Here is a 24,312-nt window from a genome sequence, read left to right as displayed (position 1 = left end):
TGCTTGGTTCAAGGGAAATGCCCTATGGAAAGGGTACTACAAGATTTCTGTAAAATTTCTTCTCAGGGCTCTAAAAATCTTAAATTAACTAGAAATATAGTACAGTGGTACCTTGAGATACAAATTTAATTCATTCTGTAACCGAGGTTGTAAGTCAGTCAACTCATACATCAAACTGCAGATACTGGACCTGTGCGCCAACACGCCAACTAGCGGCAGCTTCCCGAATCACAACTAGTATCTCAGCATTTCGCTCGGATCTCAAACAAAAATACGAACCGAGTCGCAGCTCGTATCTTAAAAATTTGTATGTTAGTCTGTTCATATCTCAAGGTACCACTGTACTATTCAACCACACTAAAACTGAGGTATTTCAGTGACACCAAATTATTTGTTAAAAGGAGCATCCAGTTAGTCAAATGACCAACTTCCCTTGACTCATATTTCAAAGTATAAAAGTCTTGAGGCATCAGGTTGCCAATGTGAGTGTGATTCAGGAAGCACTTGAGAAAAAGGACTAAAATGTGGTTAGCCTATGAACATTAACTTTGGAGGGTTATGGGCATATGGACCCCAGCCACTGAATTAGCTATGAATAAATAAAAGATGAAACATTTATTGACGTACCTATTGCTATGAGATGATGAAAATAATTTTATCAATGTCATGAACAAAATATATATATTTCAGTCTGTATTCATGTTCAGATAAGAACTTAAAATTTTTTGTCAGTTAAATCTATGTATTTATTATTTACTCAGAGGATAGAGTCTAGAATCAACTTTAAATTTACAAATTACTCATGCTTTTTTGCAGAGTGAAATTATGAGGCAGTTTATTTTGTCTTATAAAAAGGCAGTACTTTTCTATTTTTCTTTCAAAACCTAAATTTACAAATGACTAGAAGCAAAGATTATATCTTGATTACCTTGTGGTAAGAATTCAAATTGAAATAACAGGCATTAAAATTTATTTTGCCTTATATAACTGATACTATTTCCGAATCTGTCAATTTTCAAAGCAAGAAAAACAAAATACTTTTACCAAATACATATTATTTTTCATGTCAAATTGGAAAGTGTCCACTTTTTCAAAATTTCCAATTTTCTCTAAGACATGAAAGAATTAGGAGCATGTATATATATAAAAAAGGACATCACTTAAAAAGGTATATATACTGAAAAACACCCAAAATAATGGTTTCTGACTTTCAAAAGATTCAACTAAAATTACTGGATTAACTTAAAATATATTTCATAAATCAGTAAGTTATTTACATTCAGGTAAGCAAGCAATCTGTATTCGTTAAAAACATGCTACTTGTCTTAATTCAAATGTGCTTTATATCTCAGCTAAGTTTCAAATTAACCATCCACAACCTATGTCATCTTTTTTGTTTCATCCTTTATATTGTTACAGTGTGTTACTACTGGAACTCAAATTAGATTTCATTCTGTCCCTTAAAAACCTTTTATGTGTCCCTTAGTAATCATGTCTTTGCCACTCCTCACCTCTATCTTTTTTCTCAGATGAGTCAAATGTTCGGCCTGACTGTGTTACCGTTTCTTACTTGTTCACACATATTGTTGGGGATATTTTTCCCTGTCATCTCAGAACACCACCTCCCAGAACACCATTTTTCTTGGCTAATTTCTTTTAAGATATTATTTATTGATTTTAGAGAGAGGAGAGAGAGAAAGGGGCAGGGAGAAAAAGCAAGAAGCTTCAGCTTGTAGTAGTTGTTTCCAGTATGTGCCCTGATTGGGCAAGCCCTGAATTTGCAACAGCGACCCCTATCTAGGTTGTGCTCTACCCACTGTGTCACCAAAGGTCAGGCATGGCTAACTCTTATTTGTATAATTGATTCATTTCTTGTCAGTTTTCCTAATACAAAACAAGAAATGACATGATTAAAAGAATTGATTAATTTATGTATGCCCTTTATTTATAAAAAAAAGTTTTCTGTTAATTATATATAAGGACAGGTCATTCAGTCAAAAAATATTATTAAAAATACTTTTTAAAGAAATCATTTTGGCCCTGGCCAGTTGGCTCAGTGGATACAGCATTGGCCTGGGATATGGACGTCCTGTGTTCAATTTCCGGTCAGGGCACTAAAGAAGCAACCATCTGCTACACCCCTTTCCCTCTCCCCTTTCTCTTCCTTTTCCCCTCCTGCAGCCAGTGGCTCTATTGGTTTGAGTGTGACCCTGGGTGCTAAGGATAGCTTAGTTGGTCATAGTTTCTCAGCCTCAGGAGCTAAAAATAGCTCAGCTGATTCAAGCATCAGTCCCAGATGGGGGTTTGTGGGGTGATCCCAGTCAGGGTGTATATGGAAGTCTGTCTCACTATCTCCCCTCTCCTCACTTGAAAAGAAAATAGAAGAGAAGAGAAGAAAAAAAGAGAAGAGAAGAGAGATAAAAAAGAAAAAAAGAGAAGGATAAAAAGAAAAGAAAAGAAATAATTTCATTTAGGTGATATCACCAATAAATGAGAACATTTTATTTTATTTTACTTATTTATTTATTTTTTTACAGAGACAGAGAGAGAGTTAGAGAGTGGGATAGACAGGGACAGACAGACAGGAGTGGAGAGATGAGAAGCATCAATCATCAGTTTTTTGTTGCGCATTGCAACACCTTAGTTGTTCATTGATTGCTTTCTCATATGTGCCTTGACCATGGGCCTTCAGCAGATTGAGTAACCCTTCGCTCGAGCCAGCGACCTTGGGTCCAAGCTGGTGAGCTTTTGCTCAAACCAGATAAGCCCGTATTCAAGCTGGTGACATTTTAAAAAGAAGTCTCAGTAGACAGAAAATCATGATATAGATTTGATATATCTTCTGAAGACAAGGGACATAAGTAAGAAATGAAGCCATAGAACAACTACTTGCTACAGTGATATATTGTAAACAATACTATATATAATACAGTCAAATACCCAACTTTAAGAACTGGTAGCAAACAAGAAAACATAAAGAACTAAATATAAATAAAAATACAATGAGTGCTCAGGAATTAGTGAAAAATGCTTAGTATAGATTGATTTAATCAGAAAGAGTAGTGTTGGGTATTAAGAAATGTATAGAATATTGTTGAGTACAGATAATTGGGAAAAAATTCAAAGGACAGACCAAATAACCTTAAAATAGATAAATATATACCTATCAGTGTATTGTAGTCATTTGAAAACTGTTTTATTGCCCAAAGCAATTAATCAATTAACTTTTTCAAATAATTGTTTAACTTAGGGTGTTATATTCCAATTCAGCAAGAAAGAAACAGAATCTGCCATACTGATAACTATCAAATTAGGAGTCTATATTACAGAAGCTGGTGACCACATGCGGGCTAGTGTCCTAAAGAAATTGCGGCCCCGAGCACAGTCAGGGGTAAGATTTTAAAGACAAAAATCTACATCCCGGCTGGGGTAGGGGGAGGAAGGGGTGCCTAGCAAAGCATGTTATAAAAGCAGAAAAACAGCCTGACCAGGTGGTGGCGCAGTGGATAGAGCATTGGACTGGGATGCAGAGGACCCAGGTTCAAGGCCCCGAGGTCACCAGCTTGAGCAAGGGCTCATCTGGTTTGAGTAAAAGCTCATCAGCTTGAGCCTAAGGTCACTGGCTTGAGCAAGGGATTACTCAGTCTACGGAAGGCCCATGGTCAAGGCACGTATGAGAAAGCAATCAATGAACAACTAAGGTGTCACAACGCGCAACGAAAAACTAATGATTGATGCTTCTCATCTCTCCGTTCCTGTCTGTCTGTCCCTGTCTATCCCTCTCTCTGACTCTCTCTCTGTCTCTGTAAAAAAAAAAAAAAAGCAGAAAAACAAGCTCATTACTCTTGTTGACCTTTTGCAAAGTTCATCTACAGGAGCAATTTGAGGAGGAACATCCTGGGACTTAAGGATTCTGAACACATCTGCAATCTTGCAAAACCAGCTCTGAGGCCAAGGGTAGGGATTCTTAAGAAAAACAGATTCTGGGGTTATTTAGAGTTCAAGATGGCAGACAGAAGCTAAAATGGAGTTGTTTATGCTAAGAGCCTTGCTTCAAGGGGACAAAGTTTAAACTGGTAATTGATTGTTTCAACAGACTTAACAGGTCAGTTCAGTCAAAATGATCATTGACAGATTAGTAGTTGCCTGGGGCTAGATCAGGGTTGGGAAATGGTGATTGGGAGTGTTGGTCAAAGGGTACTAGTTATAAGGTGCATCCTGGGCATATAAGGTACAGCATGGTGATTACAGTTAACAATACTGTATTGTATAGTGTACTTGAAAGTTGCTAAGAGAACAGTTCTTAAATGTTCTCATCAGTAAACAAAAATAAATAAATAAAAGGAAACTGAGATGATGGATGTATTAACTGACCTTATTGTGGTAATTATTCATAATATATATACATACTACATCATCACATTGTATACTCTATACTTGCACAATGTTATATATCAATTACATCTCAAAACAGCTGGAAATACAATCACTGAAGTAAAATTCTGTGTGCCAATGACAAAATAAAGGAACATTATGTATCTTATATGAAATAAAATCACTGACTTGAGCTTAACTGAAGCATAACAACTGGCATAAAAACAAGTGTAATGATTTAATAAGCTATATAACTTGGCATGAATGACAAATGCTTACTAAAAAATTTGTCTTTCATGAATCACAAAGCATTCACAATTGTTTATCTCTTATTTTTAGTGTTGAATTTATTTCCAAAACATTTTTAGTATTTTATTTGAAGACCAAATGACAAGGACATAATAATTTTAAGTGGAAAAGCAGATAGTGCAAACTATTTAAAAAAGTAAATTTACATTAGTCTGTAAAAATAAATTGTGTTAGTAATTTGCACAAGGATTAAAAAAACCATGAATAAAAAACTGTGGACTTTTTTTTCCCATTTACAGACTGTCTAACAAATCACTACAGAATTTTTAACTCTCCTGATTTATAACTTTCAGAGCTTTATTTATAAATATACTACGTATATTATGTATATTTATAGCACTTACTCCAGTAGAAGATCTAGGGATCTTAGTCCAAAAAGTAATGACACATTTTGTAGTAATGGTGCACTCTGTGATTAAAATTGCCTAGGTAACTCACACCTATTTAGCAGTGTTTTACTGCTTTCAAATACATTTTGTCTTTTATACTTTAAAACAGTCCTTTGGTTGATAGAACTCAGGAAGATTAAGGTCACCAAGGCAACAAATGGTACTGTCCACACAAAACTTGTCCAAACAAGTCTTCTAACTCCTAAAATAGGGAAAATAAAGTATCTCTTCTCCATGCCTCAGAAACAAAACAAACAGAAAAACCTCTAACTTTTCCCAATGAAGAAAACTGACAAAGATGTGCAGAGGCAAAGAGGCAAAAAGGATTTAGTAAAAAGCAGTGACAAATAGCAGAAGAGAAAATCATTTTCACGTTTAATATTAAATTCCTCTAGGATTATAAGATTCAAAAAAAATGCTTGAGGTGAGGAGAACTCAGCCTAGGAATTTACATTACAACAAGCTGCTCAAACTAAATAAATAAAAGAATCACCAAAGTCTATTTTCCTAAAAGAGTCTCACCCAAATGGGACAGGTTAGCAAATAGAGATAAAACACATGTTGTCTCCTAATAAATAGCTTCTAGAATTGAGGATTGGCTCAAGAGAACAGTTTCTACATCATCTCTGATAAACTCAAAATATCAGACTTTAGTTTGTAAATGCAAGCACTACAGCAAAATAAGCTGCAAAACTATGTTCTTATTTTAATTACACATGGAGGTATTGAAGAAGAATATTTCACTAACATGGTTGTTCTTCTAAGTAGGAAAATATGGCCATATCACAATTATTATATGGTATCCAGTCTACTTCAAATACACAATTTCATGTTTATTAATATCAAATGAAATTCAAACTGAATTTAATTCTTAGCTTTAACTCAAGTGAACGATGTTCTGAATTCGCCAAAAATATTTTCATAAATATTTTGGTATTGGTATATTTATTGGATAAGAAATTATGATTCAGTGTTCTTCTCATCAATTAATTAGTTTTCTACCATTAGACGACGGGCACTGGGCAGCTCCATCTCCAGCAAAGATGTTACTGCTGCCGAAGAGCTCAATGAATGTCTGAGTTCTCGAGTTCTGGTGGAGCCGTATGCCGTAGAAAGACATTTTTTTCCCAATATGTCTGGGCACACTGGCAACAAACAGAGGGGGAGTTCCCCTTCTTTATTAAATTTTGATTGACAATTCTCTGGTGCTGAGTGTGGTCACTTGGTGCCTAGTCCTGGCTGGCTCTGTGTGACCGTGTGCTTTCAAAGCCTAACTTAAACATTCTGCCATTTGATTACTTGCAAGAGACAGAACTTAAGTGGGGTGTCAGTCGGGTTTCCATATTTTCCTATCTATATCATCTCAATGTTTATGAATCTCATAATCTAAATGCGCACATTTCCATTTTCTCCAATATTTTAGGACCCTGAGGCATAGAAAATGAGTGGCAGCAAGTGACACTTCCTATTCATATAATGACATGAATTCCCTCATTATACTTCTTTTTTTTCATTTTCTATAAAATATCCAATTTCTAAAATGCTTCTTAATGTTTAAGATATATATTTATTTCATTCTCACGTTTTTCTAGTATTGGTTCTAGTATCTAAATTTCCATGAATAACAGTTGCCAATATAGTAGAGGACAATATATTTTTAAAAAACACTGCCTAGTACAGTCGACCCCTGAACAACACAGGTTTAAACTGCACAGGTCCACTGATATAAAGATTTTTTTTCAATAAATATGTTTAATATTAGAAATCTATTTTCTCTTCTTTATGATTTTCTTAATGACATTTTCTTTTCTCTAGCTTACTGTATTATACTATATTATTATATATAGAATACATATACACTTTTTAAAATTTTATTTTATTTTTTTAATAAATTTTTATTAATGTTAATGGGATGACATTAATATTTCAGGGTACATATATTCAAAGAAAACATGTCTAGGTTATCTTGTCATTAAATTATGTTGCATACCCCTCACCCAGAGTCAGATTGTCCTCCGTCACCCTCTGTCTAGTTTTCTCTGTGCCCCTCCCCCTCCCCCTAACTCTCTCCCTCCCTCCCTCCTGCATCCTCCCTCCCCCCACCCCTGGTAACCACCACTCTCTTGTCCATGTCTCTTAGTCTCGTTTTTATATTCCACCAATGTATGGAATCATGTAGTTCTTGTTTTTTTCTGATTTACTTATTTCACTCCGTATGATGTTATCAAGATCCCACCATTTTGCTGTAAATGATCTGATGTCATCATTTCTTATGGCTGAGTAGTATTCCATAGTGTATATGTGCCACATCTTCTTTATCCAGTCTTCTATTGAAGGGCTTTTTGGTTGTTTCCATGTCTTGGCCACTGTGAACAGTGCTGCAATGAACATAGGGCTACATGTGTCTTTACGTATCAATGATTCTGAGGTTTTGGGGTATATACCCAGTAGAGGGATTGCTGGGTCATAAGGTAGTTCTATTTTCAGTTTTTTGAGGAACCACCATACTTTCCTCCATAATGGTTGTACTACTTTACATTCCCACCAACAGTGGATGAGGGTTCCTTTTTCTCCGCAGCCTCTCCAACATTTGCTATTACCCGTCTTGTTGATAATAGCTAATCTAACAGGGGTGAGGTGGTATCTCATTGTAGTTTTGATTTGCATTTCTCTAATAACTAATGAAGCTGAGCATCTTTTCATATATCTGTTGGCCATTTGTATTTCTTCCTGGGAGAAGTGTCTGTTCATGTCCTCTTCCCATTTTTTTATTGGATTGTTTGTTTGTTTGTTTGTTGTTGAGTTTTATGAATTCTTTGTAAATTTTGGATATTAGGCCCTTATCTGAGCTATTGTTTGAAAATATCAGTTCCCATTTAGTTGGCTGTCTGTTTATTTTGGTATCGGTTTCTCTTGCTGAGCAAAAACTTTTTATTCTGATGTAGTCCCATTCATTTATCTTTGCCTTCACTTTTCTTGCCATTGGAGTCAAGTTCATAAAATGTTCTTTAAAACCCAGGTCCATGAGTTTAGTACCTATGTCTTCTTCTATGTACTTTATTGTTTCAGATCTTATATTTAGGTCTTTGATCCATTTTGAATTAATTTTAGTACACGGGGACAGGCTGTAGTCGAGTTTCATTCTTTTGCATGTGGCTTTCCAGTTTTCCCAACACCATTTGTTAAAGAGGCTTTCTTTTCTCCATTTTGCGTTGTTGGCCCCCTTATCAAAGATTATTTGACCATATATATGTGGTTTTATTTCTGGGCTTTCTATTCTGTTCCATTGGTCTGAGTGTCTATTTTTCTGCCAGTACCATACAGTTTTGATTATTGTGGCCCTATAATATAGTTTAAAGTCAGGTATTGTAATGCCCCCAGCTTCATTCTTTTTCCTTAGGATTGCTTTAGCTATTCGGGGGTTTTTATAGTTCCATATAAATCTTATGATTTTTTGTTCCATTTCTTTAAAAAATGTCATAGGAATTTTGATGGGAATTGCATTAAATTTATATATTACTTTGGGTAATATGGCCATTTTAATTATATTTATTCTTCCTATCCAAGAACAAGGAATATTTTTCCATCTCATTGTGTCTTTTTCTATTTCTCTTAGCAATGTCTTGTAGTTTTCGTTATATAGGTCCTTTACATTCTTTGTTATGTTTATTCCTAGGTATTTTATTTTTTTTGTTGCAATCGTGAACGGGATTATTTTTTTGAGTTCGTTTTCTAATATTTCATTGTTGGCATATAGAAAGGCTATGGACTTTTGTATGTTGATTTTGTATCCTGCGACCTTCTGTATTGGTTTATTGTTTCTAGTAATTTTTTTGTGGAGTCCTTTGGGTTTTCGATGTATAGGATCATATCATCAGCAAAAAGTGATACCTTTACTTCTTCTTTTCCGATATGGATGCCTTTTATTTCTTTGTCTTGTCTGATTGCTCTGGCCAGAACTTCTAGCACCACGTTAAATAAGAGTGGAGAGAGTGGACAACCCTGTCTTGTTCCTGATTTAAGGTGGAAAGTCCTCAGTTTTACGCCATTTAATATGATGTTGGCTGATGGTTTATCATATATGGCCTTTATCATGTTGAGATATTTTCCTTCTATACCCATTTTGTTGAGAGTCTTAAACATAAAATTGTGTTGTATTTTATCGAAAGCCTTTTCTGCATCTATTGATAAGATCATGTGGTTTTTGTTCTTTGTTTTGTTGATATGGTGTATTACGTTAACCGTTTTACGTATGTTGAACCATCCTTGAGATTCTGGGATGAATCCCACTTGATCATGATGTATTATTTTTTTAATATATTGTTGTATTCGATTTGCCAGTATTTTGTTTAGTATTTTAGCATCTGTATTCATTAGAGATATTGGTCTGTAGTTTTCTTTCTTTGTGCCATCCTTGCCTGGTTTTGGTATGAGGGTTATGTTAAATTTTAAATAAAATTTGATCAAATTTGCTCTTTGCACTAACATAAAATTAACATCATTTTTTGTTTCTAAAAGGATTTAAAAACTTTTAAATTACAGTTTAGAGTCAATGTTATTTTTGTATTAGTTTCAGGTGTACAGCACAGTGGTTAGACATTTGTATACTTTACCGAGTGGTCCCCCAATATTTCCAGTACCTACCAGGTACATGTAATTATCACAGTATTATTGACTATATTCCTCATGCCATACTTATAGTCACGTGTACATCTTATAGTAATTTAAACATATAGAATATATTTTGTTTTCATTTATCTGAGGAAAAAAATGCTGAAATCCTTTATGCAAATCACTGCAATCTCTTTCTCATGAACTCTTCCCACCAGGTGCAAGGAACCATCTTCCCGGCTCCCAGTTTTGATCCTATAATGGATGCCCAAATGCTAGGGGGTGCACTCCAAGGATTTGGTAAGCCTGGAAATTTCTATTATCTTTTATAATAATTTATCTTTTTTATTCTACCTTGTTTTAAGACTATAATATTGGTCTAAATAGCTGAGGTCTAAACAGGTTTTTTAAAAATCTGAGCAAAAAAGTAGAATAAGAAGAAAAATAAGAGGACAAGACAATAATGATGAACAGATTTGCCTCTCTCAATTGCAAATCTGATCTTGACATGTTTGTGCCTTAAATTCTTAAATGTCTCATCACTAACTACTAAATGAAATTCAGACCGCCTCTAAAAAAAACCCTTAATTGAGGATAAAACATCTTTCTTTGCCCTTGTTTTCTAGCCTGATTCTTTTGCTACTTCCACTTCCAGCTAAATCAAACTTCCTCCTGTACCCTCAAATGGGTCTGCTTTTTCCACCACTCTATAAACTCACCCAGCAATGCCCCTGCTGGGAGTGCTACTTTCTTCTCCTGTTTATTTTGCATCCAAATTCTCTTTTTCCAAAAATTTCTTTAATGAGTCTTCCTTTTATATCTGTCTTTGGGAACTACAAACACAACCAGATATGCCAAACCTGGGCAACCTGATTCTGCACTTGGTATCACTGATCTCATTGTACTGGTCCATTTTGTCTCACTGGCTGACTGGTCTGTGAGCCCCCAGAGCACTGAGTGTGGTGTGCGAGTGTTTAATAAATGGATAGTCAATGAATGAAACTAGAGCTTAGTAAAGAAATATATAAAGGAAAAATATTGTTGGGTTCTTTTTAAAAAAGATTTAATTTTTAAGATACAGTATGGCACTGTTAAACATCTATATAATTTTGTTAAGTAATAGCTATTTTATGAAGACTTTTGGTGAGCACAAATATACTGCTCAAAAAAATTAGGGGATATTTTATGGCTTTATACTCATTTTGAAATATCCCCTAATTTTTGTGAGCAGTATATAAACACTGGCAACCTAAAGAAAACATCTGCATAAAACATGCAGAGCCTTTCATAAGAAAGCCTGCTCTTCGCTTTAAAGACAAGGTCACTTTTATGAGAACTTTATTCACTTCGTGTTTTATTCACTAGAAGAACCCCATAGGAAAACAGTAAAGGACTTTAAATGGCTTGCAATGCTGACATGTCTTTTAAAATATCAGCAATCACTAGACAAAATATAGAGACAAGGTAACAAAAAGTGATGGATTATCTTTTTATTCAGGAGAGTAATTTTGGCATTAAAAAACTGTAGATCAGAGCAATCTCTTCACTATATAAAATTTTCTTTGCTCTGGTTTCAATGTTCCTGCCACTGTACTTTTAGGAACAGAAGATGGATTCATTTGGACCACTGTGATATTTGCTTGTCAGTGTTGAGGGCTGGTGAAATGGGGAAGGTTGTGGTTTTGACTTCCATGCACACTCTAGCACACCAGAGCACAAACACAGCTCAAAAAGCTTTAAACGTTTACCCATCCTCATGACCCTGGCAAATTGAAACTGAAAAGGACAATTACTGACATTTTCCTTGGTGACTGTGATGTTTTCCCTGCTTTATTAAGATACAATCGACATATAACATTACATATGTTTAAGTTGTACATTGTGATGATTTGATATACCGTATTTTTTGCTCCCTAAGATGCACCTGACCATAAGATGCAACTAGGGTTTTAAAGATGAAAATAAGAAAAAAAATTTTTTTAACCAAATAGTGTGTTAAAATATTTCATAAAATATACCGCAATATTTCAACAATGTAAACTCAACAGCAGTATTAACAACCATTAGCACTGTTATTAACAAATGAAAAGATACTTTAATATTCAAATACACTTTTAGTTGTCCAGGAATCCGCAGCAGCTAAAAAAAATGAACATTCGCTCCATAAGACGCATGGGCATTTTCTCCACCCCTTTTGAGGGAAAATGTGTGTCTTATGGAGCAAAAAATACGGTACTTACATACTGCAAAATGATTAACGTGAATAAGGTTAACACATCCTTCACCTCACATAATTACTTTTTTTTTCTTTTTTTATGCTGTTTTAGTGAGACATTTAGATTTATTCTCCTAGCAACTTTGAAGTATGTAACATGGGATTGCTAACTAAAGTCTTGGTGCTGTACATTAAATCCCTGAAACCCATTCCTCTCTTAACTGGAACTTTGTGCCCTTTGACAAATGTCTCCCATCTCCTCCACCCATCCAGCACTTGAATATTTCTTTAAAAAAAATTATTGATTGATTTTATAGAGAGAGGAAGAGCAAGCAAGAGACAGACAGAGAGACAGAAACATCAATTGTTCCTCTATGTTCCCTAATTTGGGATTGAACCAGCAACCTTTGTGAATCTGGATGATGTTCTAAGCAACTGAGTCATCTGGCCAGGGCCTGAATGTTTTTTATAAATTCAGAAGTTTTAGATTCTATGTATCGGTGATATTATATGGTATTTGTCTCACTCTGAGTCAGTTCACTTAGCCTTCAAGATTCATCTGCATTGTGCAAATGGCAGGATTTTCTTTCTTTTTATGACTGAATGATACCTCACTGTGTGTATACATATGCATATATCACATTGTCTTTTTCCATTTATCTGTTTATGAACACCTAAGTGAGTATTGCTACAATGTACATGGGGCTATTGTGAATATTGTTACAATGGATATCTCTACAACATAATAACTTCATTCCATTAGATTAATACCCAGAAGTAGGATTGCTATATCATATGGTAGTGTTAAATTTAGTTTTCTAAGAAAGTTTTATACTGTTTTACATAGTGTCTTTAACTTTCTGGATGATTATATTTTAAAGAGATGGCTCCCAAGTCCTTGAGAAAGACATTTATGGATTGTAAAAATGGCTAGTGGTTGGGAGAAGATTGACATCTCAAAAGGGTAAAGACAGAATTTACAGTTGCAAGTTTTCCAGACTAAATACTCTCAGGAAATGGAGATCAAGGGCCTACAATCAGGAAGAAACCTGCCTAATTTTAGTAAAGAAAATGTTAAGGCCTTCTTGATCACTCTACTATGACCATAATTACAGCTGAATTTATCTAAACTAGTTGTGCATTCAGGTGCAATGTCTGTACAATGAGCTGATATATGAGGACTAGAGGCCACACAGCCCAGAAATAGAGCTTTTATCACCAGAAAAAGAGACAGTGTTTCATGGAAATCATGAGGGGTTCACATCATCCCTCAGCAGGGTGCACACCCCTTGTAATGCTAGTTCTAAACTGGTTCTGATGTGGTTTGGTAGCCATGTCAAGAGAAAAGGATTTCTAACAGCCTACACTTGGAGAAGCTTAGGCTTTTGCAGTAAGATTTATTTGGAGTTGAAAGAGAAGGTTGCTCACAGATATTCAGTTTTATTTCTATCTCACCAAGGAAAAACTCTAGTCTTGCCTTCATTAAGCCCAGTTTAAAGACCAAACTTGAGATATTCTGTGCCATGGTTCAGCCCACTGTTTTTAAACTGCTGGTCCATGTACTGGTCTGTCAGAAATTCCATTCTGGTCCACAAAAGAGTTAACCACCTTGATGTTGTAAGATTCTCTTCTGTAGTCAAATTCTCTTATGCTCAGGGTGATTTCTGCCTTAGCAATCCCTGAAATAATTCTCCTATTTTCACTGGTGCTCAAGTGTAAAAATTTTGAAAACCACAGGTTTAGCTCATATCGAAGCTCAGTCCAATTCAGGTGTTGCTCAAAGTCTGTACTTGGGATCCTACTAGGCTGCCAAAACATGCAACATGGCTGCTGTCTGGAGATCCCATGAATGGGCAAGCTTGTTTCCAAGCAGGAAGAGAAAGCTTTGCCAAGCCTGTGTTTATATTTTCAGGCTGGGAAAGATTGGTTTAAAGTCAACCAATCAGTTTCTTTAAAATTTCATAAGCTTATGTTGGTTAATCCCATTAACCAATCAGATTCTTCTTGTAGGCAAGTGGTTCTCAAAGTGTGCACCAGGGTGCACTGATATCAGTGTGCCCTAGAGGATTTCTAGGTGTGCTCTATGGTATTCTAGAGAAATATGTGTCTGGGAACAAAAAACCAACAGGGTTTTTTGGAGTTTAGAATTTTGGGGGACAGAGTTGTGGGGAATTGGCTGTAAGCTGACAGTCTGCCCAACCCCCTACCTCAATTGCCTGATTAGGTTGCAAAAGGCTGTTAAACTGTGGTGCTGGATTGTTTACACTATCCCCCATGTTCCCTGGAAAGACTAGAGGCAAATTTCTTCTATCTTTTGTTTGATGTAAAGTTAAGATGATATATATGGTAGGGGTTTTAGATTGATGATTAAACATAAGGAATTGTCTCTTAAAGCCTTTTGGATTTCTATAAAAGAAGAATATGTGGCAATATCTAAAAAAGCTTTGAACATTTTACTACAATTTTCAACATCCTATTTATGTGAATTAGGACTTTCTACTCTCAACATAATTAAGAGCAAAAAGAGAGGAATTCTTTAATGTATTGACGAGGAAATGAGAGTTTACCTTTCAAATATATGTCCAAACATTGAAGAAATCACTAGGACATATCAGCTCATGTTTCTCATAAACACAAGAATGAAAAAACTTAACACATTTGTACCAGGACCTGCCGAATTTTCTAAATCTTACTAAGAATGTATCTATAAATATAAAAAGATAAGTTTCTGTCATTTTTAAATTTTTTAACCCCTCTTTTTATAAATTCTAAAAATCATAACTCAAAAAAGTAACATAAAAATGTTTTTAATGTCAAAATAAATTTAATTTTTTTGCATTTATTTTGTTTAATTACCAGAAAAGCACACTTAGACTTTCTATATTTTCTTTAATATTTGACTTAATTATAATGTATTTCTCAGAAATTTGTATATAGTGCTCCTACAATTATTTGTAGGATTTTAAATGCGCCCCAACTTCAGAAAGTTTGAGAACCACTGTGCTAGGCTACACTGACAAGCCTCGCTGCTTGCCACTCTGGCTTCCACACTGTCCTCAATCAGAAGCACAGAAGTATTTTCCCCACAGTTCAGGTATGAATGGTTTTACCCTGGGGAGGGCTGGAAAAACCTGGCACAATGCACTCCTGAAATGTGCAAATAAGCCTGTGACTACTTTAGCCTTCTAGCAAATTAAGCTAAAAGGAATGCTAAAGCTTCTAACTGAAGCAGGCTTTCCAAGTTTTATAAAATATAATATCCAACGCCCTTTGCTCTCTTTCCCTACCAATATCTAACTACCTGCTTATATTAACATTTGTACTTTCATAGTCTCCTTGTTTTTTGTGTTTGAATGTATGTTCATTATAAGTCATCTCTCCAACTGTAAAATGAGAGAGAGACTGTGCCCATTTAAACATTAATCAGCTTGAAGGTCAAAGAAGCCTTTTTTTGGTGAGGTAAGAGAGATGGTTGAGGAAAAACTGTCTTTTTTTAAAATTTTTTTTGGGGGGGTATTTTTCTATTTTTTTATTTTTTATTTACTAATTTTTAGAGGGGGAGAAATAGAGAGAGAGAGAGAGAGAGAGAGAGAGAGAGAGAGAGAGAGAAAGGGGAAAAGCTGGAAGCATCAACTCCCATATGTGCCTTGACCAGAGAAGCCCAAGGTTTCAAACTGGCAATCTCAGCATTCCAGGTTGACACTTTATCCACTGTGCCACCACAGGTCAGGCGAAAGACTGTCTTTTAATTTGTGTGTGTGTGTGTGTGCAGAGAGAGACAGATAGGGACAGATAGGAAGGTACAGAGATGACAAGCATCAATTCTTTGTTGCAGTACCTTAGTTATTTATTGATTGCTTTCTCATATGTGCCTTGACTAGGGGGCTACAGCAGAGAGAGCGTCCCCTTGCTCAAGCCAGCGATCTTGGGCTCAAGCCAGGGACCTTGGGCTTCAAGCTGGTGAGCCCACACTCAAACTAGATGAGCCTGCACTCCAGCAGCGATCTCAGGGGTTTGAACCTAGGTACTCTGCATCCCAGTCCAATACTCTATCCACTGCGCCACTGCCTGGTCAGACCCTGTATTTTTTATGATATATTTTTAATGGAAATTCTGTAGTACTAGCACCAAAATAAGAGACAGGAAGAACACTGGCTTGATCAATTGTTGTTCTGGGATCTCACATCTTAGTTAGATTGCCCACTGCTTTAAAGTGCCATCAGGCATAAAAGCTTGCACATTGGTTTTAACCCTTAGAGAATGGATTCTTCTTAAATACAAAGTAGCAACTTTACTAATCTTCAATTATTATTTCTTTCCAGGCTGTGACAAAGACATACTGATCAATATTCTAACTCAACGTTGTAATTCACAAAGGCAGATGATTGCAGAGGCATACCAGAGCATGTATGGCCGGGTAAGGTCTCCTCCTCTTGACTCATGTACTTCTAGGGCAAACGACTGAGAAACGACCACTCTCTCAGAGAATAGGTACTGTTCTTCATTTCAGTCGCACAGATGACAAAGATTTCATTCAGACCTCACTGTATATTTGAAACAGTTCTTATGTCTTTCGCATGCTTCAAGGATTACAAGAAAGATATATCATCTAATGTTATCTGTGTGTGAGCACATTAACAGTGACTCCACCAGTCTTTTCTCAAAAATCATTCAGCTTCGGAAAATGAAAATTCTTCTAGCCTTACATTACTGGTTAGTCCAATTAGGTTAAAAATGTCACACTGGGAATACCCAATTCAAGCTTCAGATAAAGCAGAGAAAGAACTAATAATGATCACTAGGTCAAAAAGTAAAATCTTTCCCTGTAATTCTCCACAGGTCCTCACCTAACTCTCAACCAAACTGAATTATCTACTAGCTTTTCCTTTAACAGCATGCTGTTGAAGAGACCATTAAAAAAGGATGGCAGTTAAAAATAGCTTAAGGCAATAAAACTCTCTATAGTGTTTTAAAGTAATCACATTCTAATTTCAAGCAAGTACCATTAAAGATTGCTTTCTTTTGTTGTGCATTTAAACCACAGATTCAGAACAAAAACTCTTCAGGCCAAAAGGGCCTGAAATATCAATTACTTTGTCACCTGAGCACTGTCGATGAAACACTATCATAAAACTCTTCTCTTCTAATGTTAGTCCATAAATTTACTTCATTTCGAAACCTCAGTCTTTGAACAACTGAAATACATGAAATAAAGGATATCCCATTTATCCCTCTGCTTTAGAATGAATTAGTAAACCAAAAAGCCACGACTACTAGGGAAATTAGTTGAGTTAGGCCACAGAAGGAAACCAGTTACGTTTTGTTAGTCCAGGTAAAACTGTCAGCTTGTGTTCCTATGGCACTGGCGCTAGTTTTCCTTTGCAGAATATAAAAACTATAATAGTTGAAGCATTAGTCATCTAATAATGTTTTAATATGTATACTGAGATGAGAGGTCATTTTTCAGTAATTTTTTTTAGCCAAAAGATTTACAGACATCTTTGCTTTTTATACAGTCAGGTAAATTCAGGTTAAAGCATTACTTTATCAATCTCTACATTACAACATAGCAGATTAAAGCAATTAAGAAATGAGATACTTACACTCAGGAATGTAAAATCCATTAAACAATTTATATTTTAGTGGAGCACTTTCCCTGTATCCAGAAGCTCTCAAAGTTTGTTCAATTCTCACGTTTACTGAATAACCCATGCCATATGGAAAAGCGTGGCTTCTACACTAAATTGCACCAACGGGAAAACAGGGAATCATGTTGGCCTCTTCCCTCTGAAATACTGTTCTCATAAAACCAGTTATCAAGTCTTGCAATTTACTCTCCTTCTCACATGTCCCCTTTCCCTTCACTTACACAGACTTGATTCAGGGCTTCATCATTTGGAGCCCAGGCTCATGGTGGGTGAGCCTCCTGGCTGGTAGCTGCTCTTCCCAGTTCTCCACACCCCCCCCCAGCCTAGCTACACCAGAATGTTTCCAAACCTAAATGTATACTTTCATGCTTTAATCCCAAAATATTTATTTTCATTCTTACTAACAAATATCCATATGTCCAGGGCATACAGAGCCTTGCTGGCTTTGTGTCTTTCCCCATCTTCAGCCCTCTCCCTTCTCACACCTGTCAACTACAGCCAAACAAAACTACCTGTAGTTCTACAAACTAACTATCCCTGTTTCCTTCCCTGTAGTCATGGTGTTTCCTCTATCCTCAGTGGCCAGACTCTCCACTCCCACGCTACACAGCTACTCAGCTTCCCGGACACTGGACACTTTTCCTCACACCACTACCCCCCAAACAGAGTGAAGCAGACTTGTGTTACTACAGCATCCTTTATGTAACTTCCCCTTGGTACCCAATGAGACATTCGTGAGCTGTTTAGATCTGTTTCCCTGTATCGGAGTCTAAATCCTTGAAAACTGAGATGCATCTTGTTCATCCCTGGAGTCCAGGACCGATGTCTGTCTCACATGCCAAGATTGCTTAATTAATGTTTGTTGAATGACCTTGTGAAGGAGCAGCTGACTGCACATCCCCTTATACTATGCAATAAGGTTTGGGCCGCTCCTGGAAACCATCGCCTGGCTCACTCACTCTCTGCTCTGGGCTAGGTGCTTCCTGCTGGGCTCCCATACTTCCCTGTGCATTACGCTATGGCAGCCTCGACACCCAGAGTTGGGTTGGTTTCCTGTCATCCTTGCTGACTAGACTGTAAACTCCTGGAAAACCAGGGGCTGGGTCATTTGCTGCAGTGCTCAGCCCCAAGCCAGACACAGACAAAACACTCTACTTAGAGAACAGGAAACCTCATGAATTATATTCTGCCAATGTATTTTTTTTTCTTTAAAAAGAAAAAAAACCTCCCCTTATTATTGCCTTTATACTTAAAATGAATATTCATAAGTTGCTTACATTTCTCTTTTCCCTCATTCCTGCTCTAGCTGCTCTCAGGTTCTTCAGCCTGACCTTCCGTCAGGGCTTCCTGTCCACCCATGTGGATCATGCTCAGGATTCCTTCTTCCGTTTCACACGCTGTATCTGCTGCTACTTTTCCCTTTCTGTGGACAGAGTTTATAGATTTCCTGGATCTTAATCATTGACATTTTTATTTGTTGTTAATACGGATTATCAAGATTTGACAGAATTCTTTTCTTAGCGGCACAGTAAAGGGCAGTGCTAAGTCTGCTCCATAGACACACGATGTTTGATATTCATGCTAGTCAACATCGGTGAAGAGCTGCAGAATTCCATTAACAACTGTGCCTCATCTCAAGCACAAATGGATTCCTAGACTTCAATGAAAAGCCCTCTGGAGTGCCTCTGACTGACATATTTATCAATATCACAAATGAGGTCACTCTGATCGTCCACACCAAAGAAAATGCTGGTCTATTGACAGTGCAGAGAAAACAAGGAGACAATGAACTGCCTCTGAGGCTGGGGACAGAGCCTACCCCTACCTGATAAGTTTGGCAATCGATGATTCCTGGAGGAGTTCCAATTCAGCATCGAAGCAATCTGTTTCTCCAATTTTCATCTAAAATAAGGATGATCAGCTCTGAAATGTCCTGATATCTGGAATTCATTAACCCCCTGGTGCTGGCTATGTAATTTAGTGTAGGCGCTGACTTGCCCAAAATCACACAAAGTTAGAACTTGCACCAAGGTTATCTGACTCTTCATCAAGTCTACTAAAGCTTCTCAATAATGCCTGTTGTTCTCAAATGAATAAACACCAGACTTAACAAGGGCAGGTGTCTATACTGTTAGTTCCCTCGTATCCTTCCAGCCTTCACTCAGTGGCAGCTACCTAAGAGGGCCTGATCTGATCCCCCTGCTTAAAGTTGTCACCTACCCCAAACCTATACTGATACTCTACATCTCTTTCACCTGCTCTTTTGCTTTTCTCTAGAATACTAATTGCTTTCTAACATATTACATAATTTAATACATATTATAAATAATATTTAGTTTGTTACCTTCCTCTAGAACACAAGCCCAACAAAGGGAAGAATCTTTGTTTTGTTCACTAATGTTTCCCCATAACATTTACAACAATGGCAGGCATATAATTGCTATTACAGACTGAATGTTATCCCCTCAATATTTACATGTTGAAGCCCTAACTATGAATGTGACTGTTTGGAGATAGGGTCTTTAAGGAGATGATTAAAGTTAAATGAGGTCATAAGGGTGGGTTCCTAATCCAATAAGACAGGTGTCCTCATGAGCAGAAGAAGATACCAGGGGTCTGTGCACAGAGGAAAGGTCATGTGAAGACAGAACAAGGTGTTTAGCTGTAAGCCAGGAAACAAAGTCTCGCTGGAAACCATCCTTACTGGTACCTTAATCTTAGACTTTCAGACTCTAGCCTGTTAGAAAATAAACTTCTTTATTTTAAACCAACTACCCTATGCTACTGTGTTATGGCAGCTTAAACAGACTAACAGTTGTTACTCAATAAGGAGTTGTGAATGTATAAAGAGTTCAAGTGTACTGTTCAAATCTGTCGTGTTCTCATAACATTCCCACCTCTCATCTTCATAATGAAAAATACTGATCTTGAAATATCAACATACCTAGGAAGTGTTGGCTAGGAAAGTAACTACTTTTGGGGTAAAATAACCATGACACTAGTACAAGTAATAGGTGTTGTATCTTCTCTATCCTTACTTTTAGTTTGGAAGTGATGGGATAGATATTGTTTTATCCTCAAAGGTTAAATTTTACTATTCAGTTTATCACAGATTAATTTTATCAGCATGAGTTAAATAATTTGAAATGATATAATTACCTTATCTTTCAAATATATCATGGGTTAAATGTACTCTTCTTGGTGAAACTAGGAACTTACCATCAAAAACTAATTTTTTTTCAAATAGGTTTTCTATAGAATCAAAGTTTTCTAAATATAGTAAACAACTATGAGTGTCTGTTACATCCTGAACAATTATTTCTCTTTAAAATAATATATACAGCCTCCACCAGGAAAGGAGGGAGGAGCACAAAGTCTGAGGGAGAGAGGAGGGTGGGCAGAAAAGAGAGAAAAAGAAAATTGAATACTATTAAAGCCAGACCCCATTAAGCTTCAAAATACTCTTTAATGCAGTTCTATAAATTTACACTCCACATGCAATATATAATGATTCCCATTTCCTTTAAATTCTCATAAAACTTCTTAGGTTTGACCACTCTTATGGATGTAAATGGAGTCTCTGTGATTTTAACCTGCATTTTCCCTAATAACATATAATGTTGAGCACCTTTCAATTGTTTTTTTTTATATTCTGCTTCCTACTTCTTTTAAGTTAACTCTTTATATTCTTTGTATGTTTTTTGTTCAGCAGCTTGCAGTTTAATTATCAATTTGTAGTTATTTATATAATTTAAACATTAGCCATGTCTTCTGTATGTAGACTGAAAACATTGTCTTCAAGTATGTGGATTCATTTCACACTATGTTGTCAATCTTGTATCAAGAACTGTGAAGGCTATAAGACTTCAATCTATTTACAAGATAGCAAGTTAACCAGCCAAGATGGCACAGATACTGGTGAAACCCAGGAGACTCCTGAACCAAAAACAAAAGGCTGTTTACCATTCACAGTAACAGTGGTAGCCAGAGTGTCAGAATTTTTGCACCTATTGCCCAAGCCTAAATCCCATAGATCAATGCAAAAATGACCAGATAACATCTGTACAAGCAATGGGTTGCACTGCTGAAGAAAAACCATCAGATTAGAAACTTGAATCACTTATTATGGGCAGAAAGGATAGGGAAACACTATCTCTATCTCCTTATGCTATTTATACAAACATCCTGGAAAAGTAATCCAGAATGAAGGGCTGTCAGAGGCTCACTCTGCATAACATTCAGAAACATGAAAACTACGGAAAATTGCCTCCCAACAATATCACCCCTCATTTCTCCTCCACTTTTGCTATTGACTTCTTTTATTCTGAGTACACCAATCCCTAAGCCACTTCTATTATTCTGACCAACAAAAGCTGAGACAAAATCCATCAATTTGTCTCACACAGCATTTAATTATCACAGGACACCAAGAAGCAAGGGGAGGTCAATTGGCAGTATTGATCCCAACCACGCCCCCACAGGGGCCTGGACCCAATGAGCTGAACAAATCCCATAAATCATCAGGACCTATCTTATAAAGCTGAGTGACTTTCTCCTTAAGTTTTAGTAATGACCTTTCCACTTGCTTTGAAGGTTTCACCTAGATACGGCAGGATGTATTAGCGATGGCACAGACTTCACCTTGTCCTATAAAGGGGAAGTCCAAGGCAAGTCTATCATTCATAACAATCTTGGCCAGTGAATTGAGGCTGCCCTGAATACCTAAAAGAGCCAAAGTGGTGTGATTAGACATTCCCTCCCCAGGGGCCAAGGTTGTAGTTCTTACTCTACCACTAGAAAATTGTCATTACTCTGGTAGTTATAACTTCACTGTTTCTTCCTATTATTTCCAATTTACACTCAGAATATTTTGGGGGAAGGGTCAGATGCAGAAAGGACAAAGGTATTTTAAGAAAGCTTCAAGAAAGTCATTATGTCTAACACACAGCCAGTGTATTCAACCAAGTAGTCATTATCTTTATAATCGAGAATTAGGAGGGTCCGGAGATAACCTTGGTGGTTAAACCAAACTTGTTTGAAACCCTGTGCCCACTTGTGATTAGAACAACTAGTATACCCTGAGGTTGGCAATTTTTAAAAAAATTTTTTTATTATTTATTCATTTTAGAGAGGAGGGGGGGTGAGAGAGAGAGAGATAGAGAGAATGAGAGAGAGAGAGAAGGGGGAGGAGCAGGAAGCATCACCTCCCATATGTGCCTTGACCAGGCAAGCCAGGGTTTTGAACCGGCAACCTCAGTGTTTCCAGGTTGACGCTTTATGCTTTATCCACTGTGCCACCACAGGTCAGGCCAAAGTTGGCAATTTGAGAGAAAAAAATCATCATGCCCAGGAATGTTTAGGGTAGAGTCCCAAATTTTTAAAATATGTCTATGTAATAGAGGAAAACTGTTTCTCTCTACACTTACACAAGTTCAACACTTCACTTTTGACATCAAATATGGGGAATTAGTCTCCTCCAATTAAACAATTCTGAGACTAACTACCCAGAGTTACCACAGACTCCACAGGTTAAGGGCTCAGTCTCACAAGACTGCGACCCACTTCAAATGTCAATCAAAAGTTCCAGATTGTCGCCTGTACTTCCGACTAGCTATAAATCAGAGGTTCCAACAACTCTCTCCACAGATTTGATAATATGCTAGAATGGTTCACAGAACTCAGGAAAGTGTCATACTTACAATTGCTGTTTTATGACAGAGGATACAACTCAGGAAGAGCAAAATGGAAGAGATAAATAGTGCAAAGTAAGTGGAAAGGGGGCAGAGCTTTTGTACCATCTCTGGGCATGTCACCTTCCCAGAACCTTGATATGTTCACCAGCCTGGAAGCACCCCAGACCTCTCAAGTCAGAGTTCTTATGAGGCTTCATTACATAGGCATGACTGATAAACTCATTGGTCACTGGCGAATAAGTTTGTTGCCAGTCCTTCTCTTCTCCCTAAAGATCAAGGGTAGGGCAGAAGCTTTCAATTCTATAATCATATGGTTGGTTCCTCTTACAATCAGCCTGCTTCCTCTAAGATTATTTTATCAGCACAAACTCAGGTATGGTGGAAATGGGCTTATTATAAACGACAAAGATGTAGCTCTCATCCTATCACTCAGAAAATTACAAGGTTTTAGATCTGGTCCAGGAACTGGGATGAAGACCAATTAGATGATATATACATATATATAATATTTATTACAATTATTATATTATTATAACCCATTAACCCTCCACCTTTATTATGATCAGGAGGGACAATGGCATTCAGGAACAAACCACTTACAAAGCTGTGTATATCAGAAGGAGCTAAAGGAGATAGAGTCAGAAGTCTTACTGAGTTGATCAATTATCACCAATACCCAAAGCTTATAAATGGTGGCAAGCATGGAAGAACCATCAAATACCTTGAATATCAGTCTATTGTTGAGTGCTTTTATAGTCAAAACTGTACAGGGTCAGTCAGTCTGGAAAGCCTAATACATGACAATTATTAATTTCAAGGACCATAATGGTGTGTCCAGAGTCAGATGATTGAACAGGACTAGAAGCACTGTAACTTGAAAAGTGTCAAAAGTGGTGAGCCAACTAGAGGCCCTAAGAAGGGATAAAAGACTAATAAAGCCCATTGGAAAGGGCTGTGCAGGAGCAGTGCCCTTTGAACTTTGACTTTCTTCACCATGAGTAAAGCATGGCAACTTTTGACTGGAGTCACAAAGCTGAGAAGCAGTGGTAACTTTGACTTCAGACACATAGAAT

The 24,312-nt window shown here is 36.7% G+C and overlaps 1 protein-coding gene across 2 annotated transcripts in view; it reads left to right on the top strand.

Moving 5' to 3' along the window:
• Positions 1-24,312, top strand: part of ANXA10 (annexin A10) — an 82,321-nt gene that overhangs the window by 22,629 nt on the left and 35,380 nt on the right. For both annotated transcript variants that reach the window (XM_066253436.1, XM_066253434.1), the window contains exons 2-3: positions 9,902-9,983; positions 16,221-16,315. In XM_066253436.1, coding sequence (XP_066109533.1) covers positions 9,902-9,983; positions 16,221-16,315 — 177 coding nt within the window. The remainder of the gene's footprint in view (positions 1-9,901; positions 9,984-16,220; positions 16,316-24,312) is intronic.

Source organism: Saccopteryx bilineata, chromosome 1, assembly GCF_036850765.1.
Source record: "Saccopteryx bilineata isolate mSacBil1 chromosome 1, mSacBil1_pri_phased_curated, whole genome shotgun sequence".
NCBI lineage: Eukaryota > Metazoa > Chordata > Mammalia > Chiroptera > Emballonuridae > Saccopteryx > Saccopteryx bilineata.
Note: the sequence above shows the minus strand (reverse complement) of the source record. Positions and strands in the feature narration are given on the sequence as shown.